Source organism: Fukomys damarensis, unplaced genomic scaffold, assembly GCF_012274545.1.
Source record: "Fukomys damarensis isolate Sample0158 unplaced genomic scaffold, DMR_v1.0_HiC HiC_scaffold_1, whole genome shotgun sequence".
NCBI lineage: Eukaryota > Metazoa > Chordata > Mammalia > Rodentia > Bathyergidae > Fukomys > Fukomys damarensis.
In genome coordinates, this window is record NW_022900913.1 from 57615826 (window position 1) to 57643559 (window position 27734).

Consider the following 27734-nt stretch of genomic DNA (forward strand, 5'->3'; position numbering starts at 1 on the left):
CAAGGCCACCATTCTAAACCCAGGAATTAGTATATTGGGGTGCAGCAGAATAAAGGCTGCTCAGTGGCTTGCTGAGAACTGGACACCACTGGGTGATCAAAAAGTGGCCTCAACAAAGGCACAGCAGGCTGCATCTGCTTAAATGAGAAGACACAGAAATAAGTCTCAAAACCAGATTTCCAGATCACCTAAGGCAAAGGTAAATGAGATACAACAATCTGATATTCAACAAACTGGACTCCCTGAACTGGCAACAAAAGAGGACCTGGAAAAAATGAAATCAGAAATAATTTCTCAGATAACAGCAGAGATTGTGCCCATAGTACAGGGAATGATTAATAAATCTAGAGTAGACACAGATAAAAACATAGAGGAGCTGAGGAACATGATGGAATCCCAACATAGGAAACAAATGGAATCGATAAAACAGATGCAAACAGATTACACAGCAGAATGAGCCAATGTGAGGACAGAATTTCAGATATAGAAGATAGGATTACAATTAGTGACCAGAAAAAAAAAATCTCTTAAAAATAGTAAGGGCCACAGGAGAGCAATCCGGAGCTGCTAGATGATTCAAAGAAGAATAACGTAAGACTGATTGGAGTCAATGAAGAAACAGGAGAAAATGCAGATGACATTAAAAAAATGGTTCATAGAAGTAATGACAGAAAACTTCCCAAATACGGTAGAAGAACTTTACATCCAGGTAAGTGAGACTTATAGGACTCCAAATAGCCATGATAAAAAAAATCTACACATATAAAGACATACAAGAGTTAAGATTCCAGAAATCCAACAGAAGTACAAAATTCTACAAGTAGAGAAAAGAAACAAATCATATACAAAGGAAAGTCCATCAGAATCAGACTTCTCAAAAAATCCATAAGGCAAGCAGAGTGTGGAGTGACACATTTCAAGCCCTAAAAGAAAACAATCTCCAACCCAGACTGATGTACCCTGCAAAACTATCTTTTAAAATTGATGGAGAAATGACAATCTCATGACAAAGAGTACCTTGGAAACTTCGTGAATACTAAAACAGCACTCCAAAAAATCTTAAACAATATCCTAGGAAAACACACTGAGGATCACAACCCCAGGAAGCCCAGCAGAATGAATCCATCAGGCACGACAAGAAATTAAATGCAAAGGGGGAGAATCCAACGAAAACAAAAAGTCATGACAAGAATAAATCAGTACATATCAGTTAAAACCATCAATTTTAATAGTCTCAACTCACCAATCAAAAGAAACAGACTAGCAGAATGGGTCAAGAAGCAAGATCCAATAATAGGCTGCATACAAGAAACACACTTAAGTCAAAAGAAACTAACTGACTTAAAGTTAAAGGGTGGAAAACAATAGTCCATGCTACAGGAACAACCCCAAAAGCAGGAGTAGCTATTCTCTTTGCAGATCAAGTGGATTTCATCACTGATGAAGGGAGACAGACAAAGGACACTACATATTTGTAAAGAGAACAATCCAAGAGGAAGAGATGAAAACATAAATATATATGCGCCAAACAAAAGTGCGCCCAACTATCCAAAAGAAATACTAATGGACATGAAAAATCACATAAGCATTAATACAATAGTAGTGGGGGGCCTCCATCCCCCATCCATGAGACTTGAGGTAGAAGATCCCTCTCCCAACCTTGAATTTATTATGAGGCCCTACATGGGGTAGGTGTGGGACCTGCCACAGTGCAGCCTCCAGGTGCAAACATCCACACATAGATGACCCTAGACCTCACCATGCCTGGGCAGTGGCTCAGACCAGTGATGGGTAGTGAGGGTGGGGACAGACAGAGGGGGCTGGTGACTGACTGTGGTCCCAAGTGAGGTGAGGCAGAGCCACAGTCTCCATCAAATCTTCTGCCACACAGCTTAGTGTGTCCAGAAGACCCAGCTTCTTTTTTTTTTTTTTTTCTTTTTTTGAAACAGGGTCTCACTATGTAGTTGAGACTGATCTGGAACTCACTGTGTAGCCCAGGGTGATTTTGAACTCACAGTGATCCTCCTGCCTCAGCCTCCGGAGTGCTGGGATTACAGGCGTGAGCCACCACGCCTGGCCCAGCCTCTTTCTTGACAGAAGGTGCTAAAATGGGCTGTGCAGAATCTCCATTGGGCAGTGTGTACCCACCAGGAAGACAGGATCTGAGCAATAGCATGAGGTCTTTCCTCAGCTCCTGGCTGTGGCTTGGTTTACAAGGCAACCTGATTATTTTGACTTCTGACAGGAGTCATTGAATTTTTCTAAACTCATTTTTAAAAGGTCATTCAGTCAGAGGCACAATGCTGGGAGGTTTTAAGGCTTGAAGTGTTGGTCACAGCACAATCGGAAAGAAGTGCTTTGTCAGTCACCCACATCTTTCACTGTCCAATTTTTCCACATGCGATTCTTGGTGACCCCATCTTCCAAAACTAGAAACCAGAGGTAGGCTAAGGGGTCTGAAATCAGGATGGCTCCAAGAAGGTCCAAGTCCTTGAACTTTACTAATTCGAAAGTTTTCTAGAGTTGGTCTTGGACATGTTCCAGAGAATTCTGCACCACAATTTGGGTGCATAATCCAGCTTTACTACTGAGTAATGCCTGAGCACCACTGGGGGTGCGGCCTCCCTCCTGCGTGCTAGCCTGGAGTCCACAGGAAGGGAGGCTACCCTTGGTTTCTGCTGACTCCTGCTGGGCTGCCAGACTTGGTCCTGACCAGCCTCTGCTGTTCTCATTCAGCTTTAAAACTATACTACTTTGGAATGGCTGCTATCAAGAAATCACACAATAACAAATGTTGGCGGGGTTGTGGGGAGAAAGGAATCCTTCTCCATTGTTGGTGGGAGTGCAGGCTGGTGCAACCACTGTGGAAATCAATATGGAGATACCTCAAAGAGCTGGGACTAGAGGTTCCATTTCACTCAGCCATCCCTGTGCTGGGTATCTTTCCAAAAGAATTAAAAGAATCATATCACAGTGATATATGCACACCTATGTTTATAGCGGCACAGTTTGTAATAGCTAAAACTTGGAAAGAGCCCATTTGCCCTTCAGTTGGAGATTGGATAAAGATGTGGTTTTTCTATAAAATGGAATACTACTCAGCCATAAAGAATGAGAAATTAGATTCATTCATGGGAAAATGGCTACATATTGAGGATATACTCCTAAGTGAAATAAATAAGTCACACATGTGTAAATACCAAATAGTTTCTCTGGTGTGAATAAACTATAACAGTACATAAGATCCTAATGAGATAATCGACAATGTGAAATAGGAAGAAAAGGGCTAAAGGTGTAGGGAAAGTGGGAAGGGTAAGGGAAAGGTAATAAGGGAAAAGAAAAAAATAGGAGAAAATGAAAAAATGGAAATGAAGTGTTTGTAAATGGGGGGGGTGAAGGGAGGGAAGGGACAAGGGGAAAAAATGAGAACCAAGACCTGTCAGGAAAAGGTACAAGATCCCAATGATGAATGTAACTGTGCTGTATACCTAAAATGTACCAATAAACTCAATGAGGAAAAAAAAAACTATACTACTTTGGGAGAGTAGCAGCAGCTTGTGACCCTCTGGTCAGCCGACCACTTCAGCCCAGCACACCACAGGAGTCTAGCCATATGGGCGCCAATATAGTGGTGTTCATGCCCCCTGCTCATGTAAGTAAGAGAAAGAGGGCCTCTCTGAGGCTCCTAGATGAAAACTGAAGCCCACTGGAAAAGTGAAGTAAATCTGAGATAGAGGCACACCACACCACCATAGTTGGTAAGTGGGAGGGACCAGTACCTCACATTGGAACCTGGTCTAACTTCAGGGGAAAGACAGTTGGAACCTGCAGTAGAACCTTGCAGTGTTCAACCCAGCAGGTGGCCAGATATCTCAACTTGGGCCTTGCAGCCAAAAATCAGCCTGAATCACAGGGGACAGCTGCCGGCTTGCTGAGACTAATTAACTTAGACCTACACACTCCTGCCCATGCTGTTTATTGTGTCAACAGAGGCTTACCCTGAAGGAGGCCCTTTATTTCTATTTGTATTTTTTATTTTCAAAGTAAAATTTTTCTGTTATCTTTAATCACTTAAAAAATTTATTTTCTCAAATTTTTAAATCTTTTTCTTAAGATTTAAGATATCCATTACTTTCCCTTTTTATTCCTGTTCCTATCCTAATTTGAATTTTTCTTTTTCTTTCTTTTTCTCTCAATTGCCATTAGTTTTAAAAGAAAGTGATTAGTCTCTAGCCTCCCTATTGCTATTAGTTTGTTCTGTTCTTATGTATATTTTGTTGTGTTCTCTTCAACAGTTCCCTAAAGTTTGTGTCATCTTTCTGTGTCTTCTGACCTCACTTCTAACATTTCTCTATCTTATCCCTCTCCCCCCAACTCCTTCTAAATCCCCAATCCTGAAGGGTAAAGTTGTTATATTGAAGAGTTTATTCACTATAAATATATTTTGGGCTGATCCTTGACTTTGATTTAACTCACACAGTTAAAGGTGACAGATTAATAACTACAAAAAATTGTCATTTTCTAAGCTGTGATTGATGCTACTGGGTTGCTGACCGTTATCACTTGGGCTAAGGTGTTGTGATTGATCTCATCAGTTTTCCTCCTTGGTATAATGAAAATGAGATTGCCTCAGTCTTTAGTGACTCAAAACCTAAAGACCAGCTATATCTGGAAGATGGAATTATTAACCCAGGAAATAAACCAAGGACAGTACCATTGACAAAAATAGAAATGAGAAGACATTCAAACAAGACACAAACACAGACTTCCACCTCACCAAAAGTAAACTCTGGGGGAAATGAGGTGGAAAAGTCTGACAGTCAACCATATGGACACCCTGAACCAATAGCACAAGAAGTAAAAAATCAGATGAGGCTCTAGAAAAATTCAAAACAGAAATAATTTCCCAGATAACCACAGAGATGGTCAGAAGAATGAAAGACATGATTACAGACTCTAGAACAGAAACAGATTAAGATAATAGATGAGCTCAGGACCATGGAAACCATGAATGTCCAGCACAGGAAAGAAATGGAATCCATGAAACAGATTCAAACAGGTATCCAGGAGATTAAAAACTCTATAGAAAGCATTCTCAGCAGAATGAATCAATGTGAAGATAGACTTTCAGATATAGAAGATAGATAGGATTGAGGTCAGTGACCATAAAACTGTACTACTTTTATTTAAAAACAAAGAGGAGAGCAGCAGCCTCCTCTGCCCTGAGTTGTGCCCTGGGGTGCTCATGGCGGCTCTTGGGGCTGCCAGACTCTGGTCCTCCTGATGTCTTCCTAGAGCATCTGCCCCAGGCTGCTGTGCATGTGTGCTTGGAAGCCTAGTGAGTGAGCTGAATGTCTTCAAGGTGGCCATGGGTCAGGTGATCCATCCCATCCCACAGAGCCCACAGCTTGCACTCAGAGGATTCCACCCTGGGGTTACCAGACACCCTTGAGATATTTCTGTTTTACCTGTTTGATTTTTATTGTTTTTTGAGTTTATCAAGGTAGGATCTGGAATCACTGAATTTGTATTATTTTTTCCAATATAAGCACTTTAAATTTTAATTTCTATCTATGTACTGATTTAGCTGCATTCTTGATTTATGATGGGTTATACATCCCAAGATATCCATTGTAATTTGAAAATACCATATGTCAAAAATGCACGTTATTTTAATTAATTATTAAATTATTCATCATTAAATATCATTCATATTAAAATTCATCATTTAAAATATTTTCTAATTTCTCTTATTATTTCTTCTATGAACCATGGAAGTACACAGTAAAGTTTCTTTATATTTGGGGATTTTCCAGGTATCTTTTGGTCATAATTGTATATAGCCATTACATTCTATTTTGTTAAGAGAATAAATTTTGTATAATTTCTAATCTCTAAAACTTACTGAAATCTGTCTTATGGTCTAGAATATGATCTATACTGGTCAATATCCTGTGAGTACTTAAAAATGATGTGGCTGGCTATATACAGAAGATCCCCAAAACTCCACAGACGCTCCTAGACTTAATAACCAAATTTGGCAGTATAGCAGGATACAAAGTCAACATTCAAAAATCAGTAGCCTTCTTGTATACCAATAACAAACTCACTGAGACAGAAATTAGGAATATGATGCCTTTCACAATAGTATCAATAAAAATGAAGTACTTAGGAGTCAATCTAACAAAGGAAGTGAAAGACCACCACACTGAAAACTACAGTACTCTAAAAAAGGAGACAGAAGAGGACATTAGACAATGTAAAGATATCTCCTGTTCTTGAATAGGCAATGAAAATGGCCATAATTCCAAACTGTTATACAGATTTAATACAATCCTAATCAAAATACCAACAACATACTTCACAGAACTAGAGAAAACAATCCTAAAATTCATATAGAACCAGATGAGACCTAGAATAGCAAAAGCAATTTGGGGTAACAAGGGCAAGGCAAGGAGCATCACAATCCCTGGCTTGAAGTTATAGTATAAAGCTACCATGATAAAAATAGTGTAGTACTGGAGGAGGGGAGGAGAGGGAAGGAAAGGGGAGGTGAAAGGAAACCTCCTTGGAGGCTCAGTGTAACAGATAAAAGATAACAGAAACAACTCCAAGTGCACTCTGCTACCTCATCTTTGACAAAAAGACCAAATATCTTAAGTGAAAGAAAGATAGCCATTTTAATAAATGCAGCTGGAAAAAACTGGCTTTCCATACGCTGAATATTAAATGCAGACCTATGTCTCTCACCGTGCAATAAACTAAAATAGAAATGGATCAAGGATCTAAACAGAAAACAGAAACATTTAATCTGCTGGAAGACAGAATAGGTAAAACTTTTGAAGACCTAGGTGTAGGCAAAGATTTTATGAACAAAACCCTGATCTCACAGGTAATATTACAAAGAATCAACAACTGGGATCACATCAAGATAAAAGGCTTTTTGCACAGCAAAGAAAACTACCAACAGAGTGAAGAAAGAACCAACAGAATGGGGAAAAAAATTTGCCAGCTATCCCTCAGACAAAAGACTAATAATGTCTAGAAACATAAAAAGAACTAAAAAAAATCACACCTCCAAACTTAAAGACTCAGTCCAAAGTTGGGCATCTTAAATGAATAGGCATTTCTAAAATGAAGAAGTAAACAACAAATAAATACATGAAAATGTTAACATTACTCATTTGTGAAATGCAGTTTAAAACACTGGGATTCCATTTTACTCCAGAAAGAATACTATCATCAAGAAATCAACAAATGCTGGTGAGGCTGAGAGGGAAAAGGGACCCTTTTCCATTGGTGGTGGGAGTGTAAACTGATACAACCATTTTGTAAATCAGTATACAGATTCCTAAAAAAAAAATAGGACTACAGGTTCCATTTGACCCAGCTATTCCCCTTCTAGGTATCTTCCTGAAAGTGTTAAAAACATCATGCAACATTGATATATGCATACCCATGTTTATAACAGCATAATTTATAATAGCTAAATCTCAGAAACAGCCCACATGCCCATTAAAAGATGAATGGATAAAGAAAATATATCATTGATGTACAATGGAGTACTACTCTGGTGTAAAGAAGGATAAATGAGACATTTTTAGGTAAGTGGATACATCTCAAGACCACAATCTTTTTTTTTTCCGTTAAGTTTACTGGTACTTTCTAGGTATAGAGTACAGTTTAATTCATCATTGGGATCTTGTACTTTTATATGATGTACCTTGGTTCTTATTTTTCCCCATGCTCTTGCTCAACCTTCACCCCCTCCATCTTTCCCTATTTACAGACTTTTTCATTTTCCCCTTTTCTCATATTTTTCCTTCTTTCCTTTCCCCTACCCTTTCTACTTCCCCTACGCCTTTAGCCCTTTTCTTCCCATTTCACATTATCAATTATATAATTTGAACCTTATTTACACTTTGTTTCTCATACCAGAGAAACTATTTGGTATTTACACATGTCCTATTAATTTACCTTAAAGAGTATGGCCTCAATGTGCACCCATTTAGCTATAAGTTAGTCCAGTTTCTTATTCTTTATGGATGGATAGTACTCCATTTTACAAAAAAACCCACATCTTCTTTATCCAGTCTCCAACTGATGGGCAAATGGGCTGTTTCCAAGTTTTAGCTATTACAAACTGTGCTACTATAAACATGGGTGATCATATATCACTGTGGCATGATTCCATTCTTTTGAAAAGATACCCAGCAGAGGAATAGCTGGGTCAAATGGGACTTTTAATTCTAGTTTTTTGAGGTATCTCCATATTGCTTTCTATAGTGGTTGTACCAGTCTGCATTCCCACCAACAATGGAGAAGGGTTCCTATCTCCCCACAGCCCCACCAGCATCTGTTATTGGTTGATTTCTTGACAGCAGCCATTCTTTCTGGGATGAGGAGGAATATCAATGTTGTTTTCATCTGCATCTCTTGAATGACCAGAGATAGTGAACATTTTTTCATATATTTATTTGCTGCTTTTACTTGTTTGTCTGAGAAGTGTCGAGATCACAATCTTAAGTGAAATAAATCAGACACAGAAGTTTAAATATGGCATGGTTTCTCTTATGTGAGAAACCTAAAGAGTAAATAAGGAGCATAATGGAGAAAAGATACTGAGAAGTAGGAGGAACATGTTCAAATGGGAAGGGAAACAAGGGAGGTTGAAGCGGGGAGGAAGAGAAGGGAGAAAGAATTTTTTAAAAAGAGAATGAAAGAAAAAAATGGAAACAAACTTTTGTAAATGGGGAGGTAGAAGGTCTGAAGGGAGGAGAATGAGAAAAAAATGAAGCAGAATATATTATGTACAGGTACAAATTCTCAATGGTGAATGTGATTATTGTATATGGCAAACATTAAAAACTTTACTAAAAAATTAAATTAAAAAAATAACATGGCACCTATAATCTCAACAGTCTGGGAGCCTGAGGTAGGAGGCATGCAAGTCTGAGCCCAATCCGGACAACTTAGGAACTCAATGACTTGGCAGAATCACATATGAAAAGATTAGCAGAGGACCTGGAGAAAACTTGTGATGTTTGTTAAAACTTTTCAGAAATTCAGATATTCCTTGAGATCACAATGCAAAAATCAACTGTGAGATAAAGGATGTCCTATGTGCTACCACACAAGTGTGTTAGAAAAATGAAGCCAAAGAACCCCATTCTATTCCATCTTTGCAGCTCTAGAAATTAGTATGTTTCAATTAGAACCTTAATATACCTATTTTTTGTTTTATGATGTGTTATAGATCCCAGTATAGCCATTTTAAGTTGAAAATACCTATGTCAAAATGCATTTAATACACTTAATGATACAAAACATCATAGCTCAGCAACAAAGTACACTGTAGAGTATCACTGTTTTTACCCTTCTGATCCTGTGGCTGATAGAACTGTGGATTGCTGCTGCTGCTGCTGCTGTCTCAAATGAGCATATTATACTACATATTGCTGTTTCAAGAAAATATCAAAATTTGAGTTGATATTGTTTCTAGTGTATATTACTTTGGAACCATTATAATGTTAACAAATCACAAATCAGGAATTGTCGCAATAGCACTGCTTAGAAAAGTATTAACTCAGCAAGCTTAAAGTTGCTATCCAAAAAGGTTACTCATATGGTTGGACTTCAGCTGACATCTGTGAACTTGGCTATTAAGCAGTATTCTGCAACTGATGTAAAACTGATGAGCTCACTACATTTAAATTAACTTTCAAACAATGTGGCTTATGTTTCTGGGAGTCTGGAATTTTGGTATGTGCTAAGCCTCAGTTGCTTAAATAAAAACACAGGCACTGAGTCTCTAAAGGGCTTCCCTGGGCAGAAACATCATATATATCTCACATATATCATATATATGATATACATTTATATGTACATCATATATATATACATCATATACATACACACATACACACACATATATAAATATTTCTACATTTTCACTGCTAGGACAATGAAATGGTACAGAAAATAAGCTCTGTGTGACCTGTCATTAGGAAGAGAGCAGAGAAAACTTTCACTTGGATTATCTTCACATTCCACCAGTACTTTTCTTTTATGATCTGATGTGTGTCCTTACTACATTGGCTGTAAAAAAAAAATCTTAGCCATGCATACTATATGCCAAGTTGTCTAAGTCTTTGATGGTGGCGATTCCCAACACAATTATGAGAATTGACTTCTATCAATAGGGCATTTTCCAGGATAATGTCCAAAAATGTGAATTTTCCACTGTGAAATTATATCGTTTACTTTAGTGATTTCATGTAAAATGACATTTTCCTTGTATAAATAACTACTAGGTTCATCACTCTACTTATTCTTTGCTTGCTTTCTCCCATTTCAAAACCACAGTACTTCGAGAATTTGTCTACTACTCTTAAGTATATTTTTATTAGTATATATTAATTTTATAAAATATTGCCTTATTTTACTTTAAATATCTTATTTTCTGGTACCAGAGATTGAACTTGGGACCTTGCACTTGCAAGGCAAGTGGTTGCACCACTGAGCTAAATCCCCAGCCCGTACTTTAAATATCTTAGAGGCCAAAGGTAAGTTACATTGAACATGAGACTAACCACTCTGGTGTTATTCTTAATGATTAGTTCACATCTCTTATCTCTGTAAATTATACATTCAGTAACATTATTCCATCTCATGACTCTATTTAGGCTAAAAATTGCAGGAATACTTTCACAAAATTAAACAAAATTCACTAGGCTCTTAAAAATATTGCGACAGATAAGTAAATACTAATGAGAGATCCAAGGAATTTTTAAAATATGAAACAACTTTATACTGTTCTTTGGTTGTTTCCTTTACTGGTTTTTCAAAATGAATAATTATTCCTGAAGTCTACATTATCTACTGATAATAAATTTCCTCCTAGATTTGTCAAACAAAAAGATGAGGCTAGAACTCTAAAGAGTTTTAGGTCTAAATTTGAAATTGTGTCACTGAAAAAAATCATCTTAGTATCTTTACTTGCACTAGTTTTTACTATGACTGCACCTGAGAACTCAAAACAACATGCAACAAACTTTGAAGAAGAAGCAGCTCACATTTCTACCCCATACCTACTGGGAAATTATAAGAAAATGTAGCTGCCACAGTTACAGTCACTATAATTAGGTTCTTTTGTGCAAACCAGAAAAGTCATTTTAGATAATTAAAGATGGAATGTATCTGCTTTATAACATTTTTTCTTTTGCCTTATATTAATTATATCATAAAACCATGAAAAATGATTCATTAAAACATATAATGATTTTCCAATCCATACACAATATACTTGCATCTATAATTTTAGCACTTTCAAAATCATTTGATTTAAGGAATCCCCTTTGTTCTTAGTTTAAAATATCTACATTTTCTTTGCTCATTTTCCTAAACAAAGTAATAGGAACCTAATTTACCATGTACTAACCTTTAAATGATTGCCTGCAACAGCATCATGCAAGGGCAGAATTCCCTCTATACTTTCACAATTAACATTAGCACCAGCCTTTAATAACTCTATTATTATATCACTAAATCCTTCATTAGATGCCTCATGAAGTGGTGTCCAACCTAAAAAAAGGAAAAAGAATAAAATAAAAGAACAAGCTGTTCCTTACCAATCAACATTCATGTAATGTCTTTATTATTAAATTTTTGTATCAGTGGACTTAATCTTTATGTATCTTAGTAGTGACAAGAAATAATATACTGCTGAAAACCATAGCCTTAAACTGTGTCAGTTTCATATTTTAAAACTGATCTATTCATAAATATTGATGGAAAAGATTCACAACATATAAGATATAATGGAACCAGAGCAAATGCTAATCATTTCAATTTGTTTCAAAACAGCTATTAAAATGGTTTTCATATTCATCTCTTTGCACTGTCACATTGCTCTTAAAAATGGCATCTGGCTCTATTAACCATTGTATTTTCCCTCTGGAGTTCTTCATACAAGATTTTTGTGCAAAATGTTAGAAAATCAATTTGTAAATTGGCAGTTTAGAATAAAAATGAGAGAAAAGAGAAAAAAGAGAATATGATAAGGGAAGGAAGAAATAAAGGAAGAGATAGGAAAATGAGAATATTTTGCATCAACTTCAACCATAGGGAATGGAATTAAAGCTTCCCAAGGAAAGGGTCTAACTCCTTCACTTCTCATGCTAATACACCCCTTTGAATGCTCTCAAGTGGATGTAAAAACTATTTCAAAGGAGAATGTCACTTTAGCGATGCTGAATCTTAGTATTCAATTAAAAAATATATAGTGTTAAAAACATTGCTCAAAGTTAGTTGTATCAGCCAGGACGGAAATTGGAGAAGGGGATAAAATGTGAATTTGTGGGGTCAAATGACATAATTAGATTAAAGTGTCCAAACCTGCATTGTCTTTCAGATTCACATCTGCTCCAGATTCTATAAGAATTTGAACTAGGGACAAATCTCCTCTTCTGGCAGCAGAATGAAGCCGGCTTTCCCCTCTGGCATTCCTCTTATTGATCCCAGTTGTTTTCATGTCTGCAAATTTGCCAAGAAAATTGAGGCTGGAACAATTTCCCCAAAATAGTCTAAACACATCAGTTAGTAATAACTGCTCTACTGTTCTACAATAAAACTTGTGAAAACATTATAGAGCATTTAAGCACATATTTTGGATTCATTCCAACAGTTGGTCAAACACTTGATAAACTTGTTTCAGTTATACAGTCATCACATTCTCAGTAGTCCTTCAGCAATAGCTAAAATTTTTCTAATCCAAACTATGGTTTTATAAAAATCCTTTTTATACAGCCAGTCTTTAACTCAGAAGGTGTGTTCCTATCACTTGAGGTGCCAAATACTAAACACGCCTTTTGGGTTCTCTATATTTTTATAAAAAATTCAGTACAATGGTGGTGTTCAAAGATACTTTTCTGAGTTTTTTTCTTTGCAGTACTAGTTAGAGAAACTTACACTGGAACTAAAAGCAATGAACAGATCATATATTCCCCTGCCCCCACTTTTCTCCCTGATCCCTGCTAAAAGGTTAGTATAATATATATTTAAGTATCATAGAAAGAAAATAGAGAAGGAAACTATAGAAGACAAACCAACTAATTTGGAGGATTTGAAAAGTCACTGCTGAAGAGAGTATGAACTGACTTAACAGAGTGTGGAATGCTCCAATATAAGTGACTGCAAAAGAGAGCCAGTCTGATCCCAGGCATTTGGCACTTTTGGAAGTCAGGGGTGTGGAAGAGAGCAGAGAGACTGATTAAAATTTATGTATAGAAATATTAGGACTCCAAATTCCTTTCCCCAGTTTTAAATTGATGGGCAATCACTCCTCTTATTCCAGATCTCCATCCTAAAGCTAGGGACATAGAGATTTATTTTCTGTAGGAGCTGCATCAGAGAAGATTCAGACTGAGATGTAAAGCAAAACAAAGTCAGGGTAATGCAAGAGAAAAGAACATTCATTAAATCAGCAGTACCAGTACCACCTAGCAAATTTCCTAGAAATGAAAATTCTCCAGCTTGCCCCAAACCTACTCTGGAAGGCACACTCTAAAATGGCTCCTATCAACACAGAAACTTATCTTGAAGGATAAAAGTCATCTGCCAGATTATTGACTTATTGCGTGGAAATAAGGAATGAAATTGTACGTGACTACAAAGGAAATGCCAAGTGATCAAAATAAGTATTACAGGATGAAATTTTGTATTCCTATCAAAAAATAAATTCTCTTAAGGCAACAACTCAAAATTCTATCTTTTATTCCTGAATACCTGAATCACTCATTAATTACGAACTCAGGATGTGCCAGCATATGAATGCTGCCTCTTCCAGCCATTTGACTTTTTAAAGTCATAAACTGTTCTTGTGGTCTCATTGCCAAATAAAGAAATTGCTTCTTAATGGAAGGGAATTTTGCTTCCGAAGTTCAAGCTGGACTTACTACTGGAAATTTCCTACTTGAAATTTTCCTTGTACAACATGTCCAGGTCTGTCTGGCCTCACCTGCCTGAATGTGCCCAAGCCAACTTCCACATCTCAGGAATGTCTTGTCTAGAAGAGTTTTGTCATTTTATCAGAATGTAAATGAGATATAACCTCATGTTCTAAATCACCTAATGAATATGTTGCCAGTATAATGTATGAACCAATACCATGATTGAGCCCACTCACAAATGCATATTCCATTTCTGTAACCAATGAAAGTATACCAGATGCCTCACTTGTAACGCCCCCTCCTAGAGTATGTATCTTCTTTGTTCAAGCATTGGATGGGGCCAGTCTTCTGTGTGCGAACACAGACTAATCTGCCGACATTAATAAACTTTATTTCATTTTGTCTCCAGGGCTTCTGGTGTGCTTTTCATCCTCTCAGATTAGCGAATACTAGCCATATCAATCAAAAGGAAAGTTTGCCATTTCATTAACACCTCAGGAGCATAAACTAAAATATAAATAAAATGGCTCCTAATAATCTTCACTTATTGGTATTTGTGGCTTTATGAATAATTTGTTTCTGACCAACAGAATACTTCAATATTAAAGGCATTTCACTTCCTTGATCAATTTTAACACATCTCTCGGGCTACAGTCTTGCTCTATTGCTTTCAGTTTATATGCTTTGTTAAGGCAAGGAGGCGTGTTAGAGAAGCCCATGCAGAATGGTCAGCAAGGACCTGAGGCCCTCAGGTCAACTACCCTCCAGGAAGTAAGTTCTGCCACACCCATATGTGGTTGAAGGTGTATCCTTCCTCAAGCCAGATTGCAGTCCTTGTCAATACCTTGAATGCAACCTACCTAAGATCCCGTTATATGACTTAAGACATACTCAATTCTTGACTTACAGAAATCATGAGATAATTAACGTGTGCTGTTTTAAACTATTAAGTTTGTGATAATTTGTCATGTAGCAACAGAGACAACTAAGACACCTACTAAATCAGACTCTCTAAGGTTAGGGCCCAGAAGTCTGTTTTTAAACTTTTCAGATACTTTTGATGCAAGCAAAGGTTTGAGAAGCACTGCATTAAACTTGGCATGGTAGCACACATCTGTAGTTACAAACATCAGAAAGGCTAAAGCAGGAGAATCTTGAATTCAAGGCCAACCTGGGTAACATAGACATCCACTCCATCTCAAATGAAAATAAATCCACTGCATTAAACCATGAAAACTTTCTTATTGTACTTCCTAAATGCCAGAAGACACACATAAAATTTTAGGGTAAGTGACAAAAAGATTTAAGGATTATTTTAAAAAACAAAACAAAACAAAACAAAATCTAACAAAGGATTATTCTCCAAAAAATGGATTATTAAAATCACTGGGCAGACTACAGCTATCTGCCACTGACATCAAGACTAAAACACACTGCTTTTGAAAGAGAATTGTACAATCACACTCACAAATTCTTTACTGGAAGACATTCTACATACAAACAAACACAGAGACAGAGGAAAAGGCAGAGAGAATATATTTTAAAATTATAAAATATCGAAGATGGCAGCCCTGTTTATTACAAGTTTATATTGAAAAATATCTCCTAGTAATTCTTATTAATGCTACAAATCCTATTACCTTGTTTCTGGTATACCTGCAGCAAAGAAGATAGGCATATGATAAAGATTTTGGAGCAAAAATTTTAAAACTACTGAATTTTACTATAATCATAAGTCCCCAAAGGATTTAACTGAAATTCAAAAAGAAACAAATAGTACTCACACTAACCCTCTTTGTAAAGTTTACTGCAGTTCAGATTCACACTGCACTATTAATAACTACAATGAATGCTATTAAGAAATACCATGGGCTGGGTATTTAGCTCAGTGGTGCTGCTGCCTGCCTCACAAGTGCAAGGTCCTGAGTTTAATCCCAGGTACCAAAAAAAAAAAAAAAAAAAAAAAAAAAAAAAAAAAAAAAAAAAGAAAGAAAGAAAGAAAAGAAATACCATGGTTCCTTCATATATGATCTATTTTTCCTCTCTGAAAAGTTTTAGAATCTCCTTTTTATTTTTGTTCTGAAATTCTATAGTAAAGTACATAGTTCATTATACTGGATGCTTAATAGGCTTTTAAATATAGAAACTCCAGTCCTTTATTGCTTATATTATTTCTTTGATGATGTCTTCTCTTTTCTTTTCTTCTTCTTTTTTTTTTTTGGTATTGGGGATCAATCTTCTTTTCATTGTTCTCCCTGGATTTCCTAGAGTGAGCGATCTCCCAACTTTCTTATCCTTTCAGTTTATTTTTTCCTTTTAGAAGATTTTTAAGGCCATACCAACTGACTGTGCTATACATATCTATACACCTCTTTAAATTTATCCTATTTAACATCTAAAAGCTCAGTACTGTTGTGTGGTTGTTCTTTCTTTTCTATATGCTTTTTTCCCCAAGTTTTAGATATTTCCCATTTCTTCCATTATTTGTTTTTTATAGTTTCCTTTGGTCTGTTTAGCTTACTTTTACCTTTCTTTCATATTGGGGCTTTCCACAAATACCTGTTTATCTTTGGCTGTTTCTGTTTCAATGAGAGAAGCTGAAATACTGATTGGAAATCTGTAAAGGGTAAGCGGAATGCAACAGAGTGCAGAAACTGGTTGAATTCTCTATTGGGTGATAAAAAAATAAATTGACCTTTGTATTAGGGAATTCCCAGGTATATCTAAAATTGTTACTGCTGAGGAAGTTCAATTCTCTACTCAAGTAGCTTAGTGGAATGATAGATATGTAAAAAAATTACATTTAAATACGATTAAATGCTACTAGAGAAGTATATTAATTTCTTGTGGCATCTATAACAAATTACCATAAACTGAGTGGCTCAAAACAACAGAAATTCGTTTTGTGACAATTAGGGGAAATTAGAAGTACAAAACCAAGACGTCAGCAAGGCTGCATATCTAGTAGAAGCTCTAGCAGATTCTTCCACAGTCCTTCCAACTTGTGATGACTGGCAGTACTCCTCACCTTCCTTGGCTTATGGCTAAATCACTCCTTTGCCTCTCTCCTCTCTATGTCTTAAATATTCCTCTACTTTTCTCTTACAATAAGGCTACTTATCATTAAATTTAGGACCACTTGGATAGTTCATCTCAAGGTACTTAACTTGATCACATATGCAAGAATTCTTTTCCCAAAAATGTTAATATCCAATCTCTTCACTTATAAAGTAATACTCATGAGTTCTAGTGGTTAGGAAGTAGACATGTTTTTAGGGTCATCATTCAACTCACTACAGGATATGTAAGAAGAGCTCTGTTTACATAAAAGGGGAAATATGGGAGAAGGTGCACAGAGAACAACTAATCTAGTGGCCTTCCTACCTCTTAACAAATACTATAAATTAACTTCTCATCACTTAACGCTTAACCTGAAGTGGCCTATGTTTATTTTTCATATTGTTAGTGGAACAAAAATTTGTATAAGGCTCACTCTCTGGAAGGTATTCCTTCTTTTTTTCAACATTAGTTATTTCTATTCCTTAAGAATGAACAACAGTGGGGAAAATAAATAATACAGAACCAGCTCTAAGAACCATCAAAGGAGAATCAGCTTGTCCATACCACAAATTGTTTATCTGACACAAAGAATCTAGTGGCCATGCTTCTTTAACATTCCTTATGTTAAAATGGCTGAATGGAAGTACCTAAGGAATCTGAGTCAGTTCACCACTGTTGCTCCTAATTAATATTCATGATGTTTCTGCTGTTTATCTTACCTCCTCTAACAAACTAGAAATCATAGTCAGAAATATGACAAGACCATATCTGAAGTCTAACAGATTGTCAAGTAATGCCGTAACAAAAAATATAGCTGGAATAATCTTATAACAGAGAATGACTTTAAAAAAAAACAGTACAACTTAAAAGTTTAGAAATTCTTTCAAGGAAACTGAGTCATTGGGTTTAACATAAAACTTTTGCCAAAACAAGTACACAAACCTTGGTTATAAGTAGCTTTCGAGCAACTTTGTCTTTTTCGGAAATTCTCTTTTTTGTGTTCTTGGGTATTCGGAGGCATGTAAATTTCTGAATCAATTTTTTCTTTTTTCTCCTCATAATTTCTTACAATGCTTTCATCTTCATTGATATTATTAGTTAATTCTTCACCTGAAACAAATATTTTAGAGTATCAGTGTTGTAGTTCTTCTTGGTTATATGACAAAAAAGAAAATTCAAACATTTTTAGAAATTTGTTTCAAGTTATACTATTTAAGAGAATGGAAGCCTTTAAAATGTTTTTATATAACAAAGTTTGCTGATTGCAATGCATAGTGGAATAAACAGAGCTAACAATTTCCTACTGTGAAAATGCTGTTAGGGTTCCAAATACCAAATGCTATGTTAAAAAATTATAAAAATTAATAGATATCCTGTTTGCTGACTACTATACATTATCAGTTGAGCAGCCATTTTTATAATAAGTGACTTTCAAAGTAAATATATTACTTAACTACTAGGCTTAGTGACATCCTAAGTCATGACCCACATGGCCACGTTACTATCAGTTTGGGCACTGGTTAAGTGGAATTCAGTTGAAAATTTATATAAAAATAAGTAAATTTATAGGAAATATACACATTGAGGAATACAAAGAATACCTGGTTTGCGAGAAATTTCCTTCTCTTGCTGATTAAATTCTGAGATGTTAGTCAATTCCTTATTCATATTATTAGTGGAACAAAAATTTGTATTAGTTATAGACTCACTCTCTGGAAGGTATTGCTTTTTTTCAACATTAGTTATTTCTATTTCTTGAGGATGAACAACAGTGGGGGAAAGCCTTGGTTTTTGGCCTTTGTCACTGAAATTCCTTTTAATGTCATCATCTTTCAGTTCCACATATACCTTTTCCATAATATGTGTATCTATTTGATTCATTAAAGGAGTTGATTCACTGGGGCTATTATCTTGGGGCTTTTTAAGTATCTCCACATGACTAGTCAACTTTGAAGCTTCATGTGTTGACAGTGTCCTTGTACATGTCAGAGAAGTTTTCTCAGGATTGCCAAATAAGTGGTCAAAATTAGTTCCATATATGCATTGCTCATAATTGGCAACATGTTGTTCAGAAATTACTGCCTTATCTGAATCAGAAATATTAACAGCTTCATGTTGTGGAAGTGTGGTTAGGCTGCTTTCTTTTAATTCATTTTCCTGTGGAAAATGGTCTTCAGAAGGTAAAAAGTATTGTAAATCCCTTTCTTCTCTATTTAAATTTTCTTGATAGTGGTTTTTGCATTCTGTAGAACATGTCACCATTTCAGATGTTATAGTCTCCTCAGAGATACAGAAATTGTCATTATAATTATCAGAATGTTCCTTTATAAAGGATAGGAAAGAATTTTCCCATTTATTAAAGGTTTTATTTTTTTCACCTGAATTACTGTTTTCATGAGATTTATAAGGGCTACTCTGTTGTTCTTGGTAAACATGAGGCTGCTGATCTGTAGAAACAAATGGTAACTTGACTTCTTTATGTAACGCAGGTCCAAAGAAAGAACCAGATTCAGTTTGGCCAATGTATTCTAACCCAAAGAATTGCATTTCTTGACCCTCTGGTAAATCAAGATGGTGCTTAGCATGTGCCTCTTTGGAAACTGAACAAATCTCAACATTGTTAACTAACCCATCTTTCAGGATTGATGGAGTCAGGCTGGAGGGTTCATGCGAATCTTCTGAAAGGTCATCAAGATGCTGCTGACAAGCACCAACTGCATTTATTCTCCTGGAAGAAGAGATACCTACTGCCTGTCTTGAAGTGCAGTCTCCATCATTTGCCTGAGTCCTTTTATCTTGTGTTTTTTTTCTTCCTTTACCTTCAGACATATTTGTGCTACTATCCTTGATATTACAGACACTGCCTTTTCTGAGTCCTGTACAGTATGTTTGCTTAAGAGTTGACTGCTTATGCTTAGATTTACCAAATTTTATGATTTTGGAATTTTTGGGGTAACATTCATATATATCTTCATTTATAAATAAACCCTCTTTGCTTCTTTTATTGACTTCTACATTTTCTGGCTTTTGCCTGTTGATATTTTCATTACAATCAAACCCAGTGTGATTTTTAGGACTGAATTTTGTTTTCTAGAGAGAAAAAATACATAGTTAGCTTTAATTGCCAGGTATAGACCAATAATTATTATTGCATCCATAGTTAGCTTTAATTTCCAGGTATAGACCAATAATTATTATTGCATCCAATTTTATCACGTTCTCTATCCCAGAGTCTGATGGAATATATACAAACTGATATAATGGACTTAGACTCAGTCTATATATTAATCTTTATCTTTTACTGTACATATTAATTCTTTTTGCTAGTATTTTAGCACTAATATGTAATACTAAATATACAATAAAACATTGTAAGCTACTTGATCTTTACAGTCTTTTTAAACTAAATCAGACCAAAGTTTCATTCAAAAGGAAGCTTTACAAGAATGCTTTAAAAATAATTCCTCTCCTAAGTGTTACATAGCTAAAATTAGGAGAGTTTCTTCTGTTATCCGGGAGAACTACAGGTAGAGCAATGAAAAAGGAACTTAACAACTACAGGACAGATAAACTTCTAAATCAGTCTGTATGGAAAGTTCATTGTGGGCTGCTAAGATTACAGAAACACTGCTTCCTGTCACTTGTCACAGATGAAGAGTAACTGCCCACCATGTAACGTTTGAAGGGATGGAGTGGTATGTTTGATTCTTACACTGTGCTTATACTGGAGGAAATATGATATGGTCAATAAACCTCAAGCTTGATAAAGAAAAAGAGAAAGGAAATGACTACCAATACATCAGTGTGGCCAGATATGCTACATTTACGCAATTGCTTCTCAAGTAAACAGCCTAGAACTCTCTGATTCTCATGTAATTATTCTATGATGTCTTAAAACCACAGGTGAAATCACTGTTCCTGTCTAGTGCGTCAAATGTCTTTCTTTTCCTTCTGATAATCTACAAATTGCTAGTAGTTCTATCCTATAAAAATATTTATTAATAAACATAGATAAACCTTGTGCTGGTGTACATCCTCTACATCTCCTGGATCAATGCTTTTCCTTTGATCTGTAAACAAAAAGAGAAAATCGCTTCCAGTGGTCAGATTCTAGACATCTAAAGCTCACACAAGATTTGCCAGAGATAAACCAAGAGGAATAGGTAAAATTATGCAAACACTATATTGAAATTGGTACAATAACATCTTGTAATTCATACTTCATATTTATTAGCAATCAAATGCTATATTGACAGATGGTAACATTTCTATAGGAAAAGCAAATAGATCCAACAAAATAACTAATACTAAATGATGAGTGCCGAACTCAGTACTTTTTATTTTTTCCATGTGTATATCCAGATATGCTTTTATCATTCAGTAGACTACGCTATTCTTATAAGACAAAAAATATTTTTAATCAATTATATTATCATGTTTTCCTAATATGTCTGATTAATAAGTTACTAGTTTAGACGTTGCATTTTCTTCAAGGAAAAACATATTCATGGAAAAGGTCAATCACATTATGAATGTATAGGGGGACAATGCTTTTTTTAAAGCTTAAGTTGATAATAAAAAAATTTAGTATGTCTTTCATTGCCTCCTTTAAATACTAAAAGTGGAAATTATAATTACCTATATATGCATTTAGCTATGAGATAAAAGCCTAGAAACAATGCTTGCACATAGAAAGTATTTAGTGAATAGGGATAGATGAACGAATATCCTAGATGTGATACACAAAATATATACTCTTCATTTTATTATATATTACAGGTTTAAAATACTTCAACAAGGATATAATTGGGAGTGATTTATTTCTTGGGAATCATTTTCACAATAGCAATACAATTATCATTTGCATCATTCACTTCATTCCGGTAAGGAAAGGCACAGAATGTCATTTTATCAAACAAAGGGGATAGAAGTAAATTCTTGGGCGCCTCATTCCTAACTTTTAATGTTGACTCATCTGCTTACCAAATGGCTGAACTTGGACAAGTTTTTAAATGTCTCTGCCTCTATAAAATATCCACAAATGAATGCTAATAATAGTCCCTGGCTTGTATAAATGCTAAAATTATACAACAAAATCCATGTAATGAGTTTAGAGGAGTTCCTGGCAAAGAGAAAATACTCCACTATTACTGTTGCTGTTATTAAGAGCATAAGGGACACTGCTTTCTCTAAAATGTGGCTCTTAAAGGGCAGAAAAGTAGTATTTTCCAGAAACTACCCTGTCAGGCACAGTTCTTAAGAGAATCAGATAATTTTATTTCCTCTCAGTTTTAAGACTCTCCTTTTCCTAGTAAAACCAACTGACTGATATAAATTATGAGAATGGTGAGCTTTGTTAAGCAGCAGTATTCTTCTTCCTCTGTCACTTTGAGCTCCTGTCATGTGCCAGGTACTGTGTTGAGTTATATATTTTAATTCCAATCCTCACAGTAATAGTCACACAGATATGGACTTAGGTGAGTAGATATGAAAAGCCCAAATTTGTAGATTAAAAAATTGAAGGATGTTAGTTTACTCAATGCTATAAATCTGTAAGAATAATCCCCATCTAACACCAAATATATATCAATCTAAGACAGAAAAGAAGCAAGTATATTTTATATGAAGAAAGTTTCCTATTCATAATTCTTATCACTAAAGCTCCAGGGCTGGGGATGTAGCTCAGTGATAGAATGCTTCTCTAACATATACAAGGCCCTAGGTTTGATCCCTGGCACCTCAAAAAGAGGAAAGAGGTGCTTAAATTGACATTTTAAAATGAATACAATGTGTTAACAGATAATCTTTAAGTTTAAAATAATCCACTTATATTGAAAAGTAGGCTTATAATTAAAGACAGAACTAAATGTTCAAACTTCATAAATATTTAAACCATCTAGTAAAGCATAACAATACAACTCGTCTTAGTAAATTTTCTCACATAGGAAAAGTGGGATATAAATCCCCATGAGAGATGTTTGGAATTTCTTTCCAAGAAGGAAATTGCCTTTTGCAGCTATAGGTTAGAAGTGGCCATTTATGAACAAGAAATTCTGAATTGGGAAAAAGAGAATGCTAGAGAAAGCAGTTTCAGAAGAGCAAAACAATGGATGCCATTATAAAATAGAGAATTAAATCAATGAAACAGATTATCAAAGCAAATAATCTAAAATACATAAACATTTGCCTCCAACTGAATGTTTTATTTGCAATTTTTATACAGCTTAAAATGTAAAAAGGATTGATTTAATAATGTGCTTTTATAGGCCTGGCTTCAACAAGCTACTCTCCGTCTCTTATTTTCCTTCTGGTATAATTTGGCTTCTAAAGAAGGAATTTTCTGCATTGCTTCTTACTGGCTTTTAATAATCAGTGAAAGATCGGTACTATGGTATACATGTAAGTCCCAATCACTCATGGGACTAAATCCAAAAGATAGCTTGAGCCTTGGAGTTTGAAACTAGCTGGGGAAACAGATTAAGTAAGACCCATCCCCAAAATAGCAAAAATCAGTGAGGTTCTCTTTTCATTATAAAGGTAGAATATTTTGATCTAGATCTTAGTTGTTAGTCAATATCATTCAAATAGCTACATTTCTTGAGCAAATAAATGGTTTATAAAAATATGTCATTATAAAATATAAAATTGGTTTTGTCTTGGTTACTTTTCCATTGCTGAGACAAAATATCTGAGATCCAAAGTAAAAGGAGGAGAGATTTACTTCAGCTCACAGTTTGTGAAGGTTGCAGTTCATAGCTGGCTTGCTCCAAGGCTGGGTGGCATGGTAGAGGAGAAACAGTTTGTGGCAAGCAGAAGACAGAAAGCAGCAAGGCAGCAAGCAGCAAGTGACAAGCAGTGGCAGTAGCCCTCTTTCTGTACACTTCATATCTAAGGGAGGTAGCACACACAGCCAAGGTGGGGCGCCCTTAATCCTATCCAAAACTATGCCAATCTGTGCACTAATTTAGTAACCACACACCCTTGATCCCAGTATCATAAACTTAATCCCAGCATCACATACTCTAGGATCCAGCCATCTCCAAAAAGTCCCACCTATGACCTCATTTGGTTTTAAGGGGACATTCAGACACAAGCCATAACAGGTCTACTGTTCATAAAGGAAAACCAGTCTTATGACCCAGTAGTCAGACTTTCATATTGTCCCTAATTTTCAGTAGCCAACACAGTCAATAATAATTGGAAGAACTGTCTGATATTAATAAAACCCAATTGGAAGAAGGGGATGTTTCAAACTTTATTTAAAATGACTTAGGTTAGGAGAAGATCTCTCCCCCCACCTTTTTTTTCCATGTGTACAGGGGTAACGCACTATATTAAATATGTAAGGTCATACCTATGTGGGTTTGATTACAGAAACTAATAAAGTATTCTCTAAATAATGAAAAAAAAGAATAAGATAAGACTATAAGAGCAAGAAGCAATTTAAATATGTTGGGGACCATTTTCATCTCCAGAATTAAGGATTATTTTAATTTACATCATTGCCTTTTCTCTTTTACTTTCCTTTTTAGTTTTATTTTTAGGATTCCCTATTTTTAATGTTCATACAGAGATTTCTTTAACTGAAATACCGAATAGTTTCTTTGGTGTGAAAAACTATAATAGTACACAGGATCCTAATGAGATAATTAATAATGTGAAATAGGAAGTAAAGGGCTAAAGGTGTAGGTAAAGTGGGAAGGGTGGGGGAAAGGTAATAAGGGAGAGGAAAAAAATATGAGAAACTGAAAAAATGGAAATAAAGTGTTTGTAAATGGGGGGGGGAGGAGGGGGTGAAGGGAGGGCAAGAACAAGGGGAAAAATGAGAATCAAGACCTATTATGTAAAGGTACAGTATCCCAATGATGAATGTAACTGTATTGTATACCTAGATTGTACCAATAAACTCAACTAAAAAAAAGAGTTATCAAAGAGCTTATGACAACCACTAACCATGACATACACATAACATCCACACTCATGTTGGTTGGACTTGAAGAAGCCTGGTTATATTATTTTTAGGTATTCTCATAGGGCCTAAGCACTTTTTTTTATCACTTTTAATTGTAACTATTTGCTAAACTTCTAATTTTGTATTATTAGGCTCTAGTACTATATGGTGCTTGTAACATCAGCCCCTGATTAAATTTTCACAGAAAACAGATAAATTTCAGTGGTGGTGGTTTAGTGGACATTTTTTGCCTGCCCAGACCTCATAGTAAGAGTTGACTCTAGAGAATGTCTGTTGACTCCTCCTACCTAGATTTCTGGAGCTGCTTGTACTCCTAATCTGTTCAGGGCCTGGATCTTCACCTTTTCATTTAATTATTAAATTACCATACCCAGAAATTCCCTTTACTACCTTTAGCTGATTTCTTGCTACCAAAGAATTCTTACAACAGGACTCTTATAGCTGTATCAAAGAACTGATATATATCAGGCACAGTTGTAAGTCAGGAAGGTAGGGCAGGACTAAAAGTGACTAGGAAAGGAGGTGTGACAAGATCCTAGAACACATGCAAAGAACAGTTCTCAGAACCCTGCATGTGGACTTCTTGTGAAAACTCAAGTAGGTTTTTGGATAAGATGATCTGGATGTGATGCTAGTGTGGGAAATATAAAAAGGGAGACAGACACCATTAAGCACTCACTATCACGCCTCTTCACAACAGCCCATCCTAACCTGTAGGGTATATTTTTAATTTTTCCTCCCTTTCACTCAGCCCAAACTTGCTTTGCAGACCACGTATCCCCCCGTACCTTTCTGCTTTGTTTTTTTCTACCTTTAATAATTGTGAAGTATTGCCACTGTTAATGCTTGTTTCATTAAATTCTTTGTCCGGAAAGAAAGGACCTAGAAATCACCTCTAAGAGAAAACTCCAGCACCCTAAAACCTGTTAACAGTTGTATTATGTGTTCCCAGGAAGATGCTAAGCTCTAGCAGAGGACAGATTTCCACTGCCAGGGAAATTTGCTTCCCACTGGAGGGAATAGAAGGACTTACAGGGAGATGCACTCACCATATATCTAGAAGAACTGTCAGACTAAACTTTTCTGTACAAAAAGGAAAATTTCCAAGGTAGAAACCTCTGTTGTTAAAGATAATAATACTCAAAAGTCTTCATAAACAAATATAACAAATATGTAAGTGAGCTTGAAAGTCAATTTACCTGCCCTAGTCCAGCATTAAGACAGCTGCAACCTAATGAGACCCTGATCTGGAACAATTTGGCTAAAAAGTTCCTAGATTACTTACTCTCAAAAACTGTGAGATAATACATTCTTGATGTTTTAAACTACTATACATTAGTGTAATTCTGCCAGATTCTGGGACACCGGAGTCTTCGCTTAGAGGCAATTTCTGTCCTGAACAAAGAATTGAACAAAACAAGCAAAACTGGTGCAAGGTTTCATATTTATTTGAGGTAGGAAAAATAAAAAGAAGGTAGGAGACCAATAAGCTCTGCAGAGTGAGTTTGGGCTGGGTAAAAGGAGAAGAAAAATAAAAATACACTCTAGATCATATGATGGGCTACTGTGAGGAAGCACAATAACAAGTTCTTAATGCCAACTGTTTCTTTTTCATATTCTCACACATCACACTCAGGCCAGCTTATTAACAACCTGCTTGAGTTCTCACAAGAAGTCCACATGCAGAACTCTGAGAACTATCCTGCATATATGCTCCAAGATGCTGTCAGCACCTTCCCAGCTAGATTTAGCTGCATCCTAACTTCCTATCTCATTTCTCCTGAGAGACACAAATCTCCATAATTCTTTATGGGATGCAGAGGGAGTGAAGGTCTCTGACTTCCATATATTCTTCCACCTGGAAGGGGCTTTATACCCTACAGGGGATCATAGGCTCTCTAATTACTTTGGGGTGATATGGCTCACTGGTTAGGCAGAAGAGAAAAACTATTAAGAGACAATGTGAGAAGAATCAGCGACTGTTGAGTTGCCTGTGTGATGGAAAAACTATATTATTAGCTCAAATATCTGGAGCAGGTCATATTTCCATGCTTCCTGTACAGAATGTATGTCAGAGAGGTATGACAGATAAATTATCAAGAGTCTGAGAGCCATGGCTTAGCAAGATCCTATTTACTTATCAGGAGCTGCACTGGAATTTTGCTTTTTGAAGAGAAATCTCAAGTCTTCCAGAAGCTCACAGGAGTAGCTTTTTCCTTTGGTTGTTTTTTTTTTTCTTCAGGCAGTTGCAGTGGAGCTCACTATATTCTAAAAATATGAATACAGCTATCTATCTCTGCCACCTTTACTGCAGTGGGTATGGCAAGGATCACTGAAAGGGAGCTCTTCCATTTTGGTTTTAACTGGTCTGCAAGAGTCTATGTTTTTATGAGCACTTGGTCTCTAGGATGGATACTAGGTGGTCCCCCTGGACTATGAGGTGGCAGGACTCTGTTCCCATACATTTGGATAGCCTGTTGTACTTGGGCTAAATTAATAAAACACTGTAAGATTAAATCTTGTGGTCTCTGAGTCTAATATCATATCTGAGATAGAAACAATCTCCCATATAACCACTCAAATGGGCTCAAATTTAGTCTAGTTTTGGGTATGTTTCAAACCCTTATGAAAGGTATTGGCAATAATTGAAGCCAGGACTCCAATATCTCTTGGTAAAATTATGCCAGAGCTCACTTTAGGGTCTGGATGGGTCTCTCAATCTTTGCAGAAGACTGAAGACTCCATGCAGAATG

At 35.9% G+C, this 27734-nt stretch overlaps 1 protein-coding gene across 2 annotated transcripts in view; it reads right to left on the reverse strand.

Annotated features, from left to right (window-relative positions):
* Positions 1-27734, reverse strand: part of Ankrd31 (ankyrin repeat domain 31) — a 199337-nt gene that overhangs the window by 59016 nt on the left and 112587 nt on the right. For both annotated transcript variants that reach the window (XM_010635160.2, XM_019209194.2), the window contains exons 13-17: positions 21027-21079; positions 18611-20099; positions 17952-18119; positions 12397-12534; positions 11441-11583 (exon numbers count right to left, since the gene is read on the reverse strand). In XM_010635160.2, the coding sequence (XP_010633462.1) occupies positions 11441-11583; positions 12397-12534; positions 17952-18119; positions 18611-20099; positions 21027-21079 (1991 nt within the window). The remainder of the gene's footprint in view (positions 1-11440; positions 11584-12396; positions 12535-17951; positions 18120-18610; positions 20100-21026; positions 21080-27734) is intronic.